Genomic DNA, 7105 nt, shown 5'->3' with positions numbered 1-7105 from the left:
AGTCAGTGATGTTCCAGAAAAACACTTCAAATCAGTTACATTTGTACCCTGAGTTTTGACTAACGCTCAAAGTACAATTATAAATAGCTTCGATGCCTCCTCCACAGCCAGTTAGACAAGAGCAGGGTGTATCATGCTGCATTCAGTCATTTTAATGTCAACTGGCAACATTTTAAAAAGCAATAAAAGATTTGGCCAGCTTACATCAGGAGTCAAACTTTGTACATTGGTAACTATATTCGATAAATCCAAGATCACCTTATTGTGGTAATTATTTTCTTGCTAATAAGGTTTAAACACACACAAATGCAACTTTCTTTAGAACTGTTTGATTAAGGTCTCGGAGATAACTGCACACATTGCTTGAAAAGCAAATACACACAAAAAAACATGATCGACAAGGCCAATGGCCAGAGTGTGTGCACAGTTTAACAGTTACGGTTTAAAGGTTCGAAGTATGAACAAAGAAATATTGTTTTTGAAATCAAAAGGCTATCAGAAAGTTTAACAAAAGGTGTTTCCTTTCTTATATTTCTTCAGTTGAATTGGTTTTAAATGACATTTCTTAAATGACAGAGCCAGTACAGGACCTCCTAAAACTTGGGGAAAAGTAGAACAACATTCCACAAACTTGTAATTTCTACCAAAATGGCTAACCAAAGGACAAATAAAAATTTGATGAAACAGGGCTAACCAGATTGAGGGCCTTAAAAATGTTTATACAAGTAGAAGCTTAAATTAAACTTTTGGGGTGGTGTGTGTGTGTAAGACTTTCGTTAAAGAACACCATTTCAAAAACAAACGTGACATAACCCAGTATGCTCAATTTTGATTTGTATATACTGCAATATCTTATTGGATCTGCAACACTGATCTACGAGGACAAAGCCTTGAAAATTAACATAGCCGAATTTTACCAGAATTGGGTGACTAATAGTGGAAAATTAAATCCTGAGTTTAAATAGGCTTCATCTTTTTTCAAGATAGAGCTTCAGGTTAAATGAAATCATAATTCACAAATAGAATTATGCACCACAAATTCTTTTATTAAAAAACACCATTTATTCCAGTAACTTTTTATTCAGTTACTGTGCCATGTAACATTCATGCTTCCCCCCACCAGACATGAAAAACTGACCAAGCTGTGGCTGGATTGGTCCCACTGCCGTGTAGCTTCCCAGTATAATCCCAGTACCACCTCAAAATTAGTGTTAAAGCTTACAAAATATACCGTGAATCAGATAATCTAACATAAGATGTAATAGAGTGTCCAATAAATTACTGTTAAGAAATAATCTTGAGTCTCAAAGCAAAGATAAATACGTAAACATTCATACAGTACTATATTAATTGCTTCAACATACTTGTTCGAAATAAGGCATCCTGTTCATACACCATCCCATGTAAGCAAATATGTTCACCTGTGTATAGATAATTTAAAATGTTTAGCGCAAAAAAGATCAGAAGCTTTAGCCAAGCAGCACCTTTAACACGTTTTTAAGTCAATCAAAATACGCAAGATGAGCACATCTCAGCTGTTGATAATTTCTAAAAAAAAAAAGTTGTAGACCAGTGTAATCAACATTAAAGTAAAAAAGAATATAAAAACGAAATAACTGGGCCTATGTCACAGTTAACTAGCAAAGGAGAAATATAGACTACGCATCTCACTTGCAGAGTTGTACTCAAATAAGCAAAACCACTTGACCATTTTGATTTTTTCTTTTTATTGTTTCATCACAACCTTCATTTGAAAGCCACCGTCAAGATTTGCTTATTGTCCCAATTTAATCTGTAGGGGTGAAAAATTTGAACGATACGGCAAAATTTTGGATGGGTTAAACTCTGAAGAGCCCGGATTTTGGATTACAGTCGGGTATTTAGGAAAGGAATTCATCCAGGATGTCTGGTACATCTGCTGTTTAACCCCACCGTTAGGACCGGACACTGAAACACCAGGTGGTACCATAGGGACATACTGATTATATGTTCCAAGTAACCAAGGATACCATTGTTGTTGATCAAAGCTTCTGGGCACAGTAGGGTAGTTTTTGGAGGTAGTTGTTGAAGTGGTAGTTGTAGTAGCTGGGGTTGTAGTTGTCGGAGTGGTGGTTGGGGTTGTAGTTGTTGAAGTGGTGGCTGGGGGAGCTCCAGATTGGCTATATTTAATCTGCCATGGCAGAGGATAACTATAAGGATAATACGTTCCAACTAACCAAGGATACAAACCAAGTTGATCAGGACTGGCAGCTGCAACTATGGTACCAGAAGTTTGAGCTGTGTTTATGTGGGTATCTGGAAGAGTTCCAGGATTGCTATATTGGAAAGGCCAGGGCATACCATAACCATAAGGTTGTTTCATTCCAGGTAACCAAGGATGCAAATGCTGTTGTTGAGGCCTGGCTGGTACAACATTTGTAGCAGTACTTAAAGCTGCATTTGTGTAGGTAGCTGGCAAACTTCCTGGCTGGTTATATTGGAAAGGCCATGGGATACCATAACCATATTGCACTCCATGTAGCAAAGGATTGGAAAGCTGTTCGTCAGCACTGACTGGTTCTTTTGTTGTAGCAAGGTTAGTTGCAGTTGTCGAGGTAGTCATGGGGGCATCTTTGCGAGGTACAGGCTGCCTGTAACAGACGCATCATGTTCCGTCAAACAGATTTAAATAAATGATACATAAGAAAACAGAGACTGGTGAAACATACATAAAAGCAAGTAAAGGAGTAGTAGTTGAGGGCTGAACAGCTGGGCAGGACAGTGTCAACTCCCTATCCATGCACTGCAGAGACAAAGTCACCTTGGCACCCTGAAAAAAGATTAAATAAATAAAACAACTAAAAAGTTGACCAGTTACGTAACGACTGAGTCAACATATATATATGCTACATACAGAATTACCTCATATTGCCAGCAATTGCTTGTATATGGTACAGTGAGGGTCAATCCACCTCCTATAACTTCCAAGGTAAATCCACAGATAGTAGCTGCTTGGTAAATAGGTTGCCACACACCTTTCACTAAAACCAAACATTAACTTAGCACAAGATTTTCAAATACCCAAACATGAAATTAATTCAGGATGTGATATGAGGCACAATCTTAAATCAACAACTAAATCTCACCCTTTAGTTTGACACCATCTGCAGCCACACCCAAATTGACAACCATAGCAGAAGGGGTACAGGAGACTCTGGTTAGAGGACGACCCACAGGACAGACCACTTTCAGAACAACTCCAGAAGCACGTAAGGGCAGAACATAGGCATTTCCCTGCAATATGATTTGGTCATCAAAAAACACGAGAAAAAAAACCTACATAAAATGCAACTTGTATTTAGCTACATAATGGGTAAAGTCAAATGCTTGTTACCTGTTGTGCAACATTACAACCATTATACTTGGCGACAAGTGAAACATCTCTGCGGGCTCGCGTCATAGAAAATCCACAGTGGGAAGGCATACGTAATAATGGTACTGGTCCCCCATCACCTAAGGAAAGCAAATGTTTATTCTACACCAAAGAATTTTCACTTTCTAGCACAAGTGCACTACATTATGAACCACCTCAAGTGATAAGATCTACACTAGCAAAATTATAGATATAAAAAAAAAAAAGTAAAAAAAAAAAAAAAAAGTGTTAAAGTAATTTATACTCACTTGTCTCAACCAAGAGTTTGGGAATTTGAGTTCCATGGATACGCAGAGACATTGAGTCATTATTACACTGCACTGAGGGACTCCAGTGCCTGAGCACTAACTTTGCCAGTTGAGACCCTTCTAACAAGCAAGAGAAAGCACTTACACCAATAGCAGAACAAAACCATGATGCTATAGATTGTGTTAATATTTCTACCTATTGACTCTGGCTGATAGGATGGAGACCCATTGGTGTCTCCGACATATTCTTCATGCAAATTTTTGAAAATACCATGCTTGGTTTCATTTGTAGGTTTGCTTGATTTAATAATAAGTCTACCAGCTTGAACTGATTCACCCATATGCCCATTTAGCTCAAGACAAAATGTTGAGTTCAGCATCATTACAATCACTAGCATTAAGCACATTTCCTGTTTTTGCCACATCTGTACTCTTGTAACAACTTGACCTCCACCACCACAAACAAAAAAACCCACTATTAAACTAGATATAACTAACCCTAGTGAGTCAATATATATTGTAACACTTAATTAGTTTGCCAAGGAAATCAACAGTATCGCCATCTAAATCACCTGTGAGCAATTAGTGACTTTTCTTTTTGTTTGTTGCTTTCACTAGTCAGTTATTTATGCATTTAGAGGAGTTAGTCAAATGGTTAATTAAATGTTATATGAAAAGCAAATCATGGCTTTGAGCATGTATTGACAAAGAATCAGATTTTTATACTTATGTAAGAGTAGACTCAATGTAATAGTTTCTTATTAAAACCTAATCATTGCAGATCCTACAAAACCAATTTTAATTAATTTTCACTCATTTCTTTTAATTTGCCAATGTCCACCAACTAGCTAGTTCTGACAGGTATAAACAGGTCTTGGAATTGTATAACTGAATGAAATTGAACAGTGAGGTTTCTGCTGCGTGTTATGTAACCGAAAGAGCATTAGTATTTACTGCACATACCCTGTCCTTCACGCTTTGGTACAATAAGCTGTATTATAAGGTTTGGCTAAAAAATGTATCTGTGTACATCAGTATAGTCCCAAAATCATACACAGAGGTAACATTTAAAAAATCATTTTATAAAGAGCTTTAGGTGGGGATCAAAATAAGAACACCAAATTTCACTTTTAAATGCATAGAGATCAAAAGGTGCACTGGGAGCTAGCTCTATGAACATATGACCTGTATCCTGGCGTAGTAAATGTTCTGCCACAACCGAATCGCAACATAAAACTCAACAAAACTCCAGTGGTCGGCTATGATACAGCACCCCTGGAGCAGAGATGTCAAAGAGCTGAACTGTAGCAACTTGATCCCCTTACCTTCTGATCGCTAACAGCTTTAACCACTGAGCCAACCCTGCCCACAGTATAAAACATTTTTCAATAACACATTTCTTCAGTACTACTTCAGTACTTTATCACTACTTTATCCTGATCAGGGTCATGGTGGATCGAGAGCCTGTGTATTCTACTTTTTAATACAAACTAATATTCTAATCCTTAATAGCAACATTATATTATTTGAGGATATGCAATTAAACATTATTTGCATTTACATCAGTCAGATAACTGTGAACCAGCAACCGAAAGACAAGTGGGAATTCCCTCTTCATCTGAGGAAAGCAAAGTTTTATTAGAATGTCCTCAATTTGCATCACAGCAAAATGTAAAAAAAAACTAATAATAATAGAAAAAAAGGATTGATTTTACGTCACATATACATTACATGACAGTGAAATTCTTCAGTTGCATATCCCAGCTCGTTAAGAAGCTGTATGAATGTGTGCCTGTTTTTAAAGGAAGATTATTCAATAGAGAAACTTGGTCACCTTTCAAAAAAGATTGCAGACTTGTTTGTGGAAAATCATTGAATTCTTGCAAATTAAGATTCAAGACAGTGACCCATCCAGAGAATTTGTCAAGGCTATGAAGTCGGGTCAATGAGTGCTACCATAGGGCCTAAAAATGAAAAGTGATTAATTACATACTTGATTCAAAACATGTTCTAATTAATAAGCCTAAAGTAGCTTGAGCGGTGTGAAGACGGACTGTAACTATAATCATAAAGAGGACTCTCTTCAACATATTGAAAGCAACATCGACTCAATTACAGAGTTCCTTCACATCGATTTGACATTTCAAACCTAGCCTCTGTTCCTACTGCCAGATCCTTTCATTGATGTTAACAATGAAATACTACCTATGTTTATATGTATATGTTGATTTTATGTGATTTTTCCTAGTCAACACTTCCATTACCTGCTCTAGCAAAGCATACTAGTTTAAGTTCTGCTGTATATAATAACTTGAAGAGAGGTTGTGTATTCAAGAGGGTTTTCCAGGTTATAACTACACATTTTATGAACTTTCATTGTCTACCTCTCTAGGTCAGCACAAGCTATCACCCTAACATGGAATGGTATAGTTTAGCATCCATGGTTCTTAGGGTGTATGGTACAGAAAGAGAAAAAAAACAAATGCAAAACATGATGTGAGGATTTTTTAAATGTATAGCCGTATGCTGTGTTGTACTGTGTCGATGCAAACTTGCCTGGTGTAAACCTGTACAGCTGCACATTTGTAAAGGGAGCTCTTTGTTCTCTTTAACCCTGAGTCACCGATGATGAGATGGGCTACAGATTTTCTCTGAAATCTCCATTAATGTCTATTCCAAGTTACTGAGCACACCTGCTTCACTTTCCCATGCTTAGATGTGTTATGTGAAATGATAAAATGTTTATGTAAGATGTTTTTTTTTTTTTTTTTTTTATTCCTTTTAGTTTTTTCTTTCTTTCAAACTTACCATTCATAAAAAAACATTTCTACGGGTCATATTAGGGTTAAGGACCAAACCGTGGGAATTAACTCTTTGCTAGGTCGTGCGTGTGGAACAAGGTGCCCATGTATTGCGCATCTCTTTCGGTCCACCTTAAGAGCGCAGTTAGGCAGTGTGTTGCAGGGGGAGGCCCTCACACACATATGCCTAGCACTTTAAGGCGGACTGGAACAAATAAAGCCACGCTTAAAGGCGTACGCACATCCCAAACAAAGGGGAAACAGCGTTTGTAGTATTTATATTTGTGTTTAGGAACGATAAATGAGAAGAAATCGACAAGTTAAAAATCATGTACTTTGTTCTTTAATATCTGTGCAGCCATGGAGGACAAAATATGGTTCATAAACCTGGAGGTTGCATGGGAATGTTCTGCATATTGAAGTGCACTGAATAGTCTATAGTTTGGGGACTATTCATTTTAAATTGGCAAAACAAGAAATTAATGCTGAGAACACTGGATTTTACCACCACCACCAACAACAACAACAACAATAATAATACAAATAACAACAAATACAAGTGTTAATTATTATAATAGTTTAAATAATATTAATAATCTTAATAATAATTATTATTATTATAAAGATGATGATGACAGTTTATT

The 7105-nt window shown here is 36.7% G+C and overlaps 1 protein-coding gene across 2 annotated transcripts; it reads right to left on the bottom strand.

Annotated features, from left to right (window-relative positions):
• Positions 1–1707: 1707 nt before the first annotated feature.
• LOC310721940 (uncharacterized protein) lies at positions 1708–4165 on the bottom strand. Of its 2 annotated transcripts, none has more exons than XM_083534177.1 (7): positions 3857–4165; positions 3661–3777; positions 3374–3492; positions 3126–3273; positions 2902–3020; positions 2709–2809; positions 1708–2630 (listed from the first exon to the last, which is right to left on the bottom strand). In XM_083534177.1, the coding sequence occupies exons 1-7, from the start codon at positions 4083–4085 to the stop codon at positions 1775–1777; spliced, it is 1689 nt and encodes a 562-aa protein (XP_083390303.1). In that variant the 5' UTR covers positions 4086–4165; the 3' UTR covers positions 1708–1774. The 2 variants fall into 2 exon arrangements, with proteins under 2 accessions (XP_083390303.1, XP_083390304.1); XM_083534178.1 differs by having other exon boundaries at positions 3661–3780; positions 3857–4163.
• Positions 4166–7105: the final 2940 nt, after the last annotated feature.

This window comes from Silurus aristotelis (assembly GCF_946808225.1).
Source record: "Silurus aristotelis genome assembly, chromosome: 28".
In the NCBI taxonomy this organism is placed as follows: domain Eukaryota; kingdom Metazoa; phylum Chordata; class Actinopteri; order Siluriformes; family Siluridae; genus Silurus; species Silurus aristotelis.
The sequence above is the reverse complement of the archived record's forward strand: the minus strand, read 5'-3'. Positions and strand labels throughout refer to the sequence as shown.

Coding starts and splice junctions, on each gene's coding strand:
- LOC310721940 (XM_083534178.1), bottom strand. CDS start 4,085: ATGTGGCAAAAACAGGAAATGTGCTTAATGCTAGTGATTGTAATGATG. Junction 3,274..3,373: donor GTTGTAATGTTGCACAACAG/GTAACAAGCATT, acceptor ATCATATTGCAG/GGAAATGCCTATGTTCTGCC. Junction 2,810..2,901: donor GCAATTGCTGGCAATATGAG/GTAATTCTGTAT, acceptor ATCTTTTTTCAG/GGTGCCAAGGTGACTTTGTC.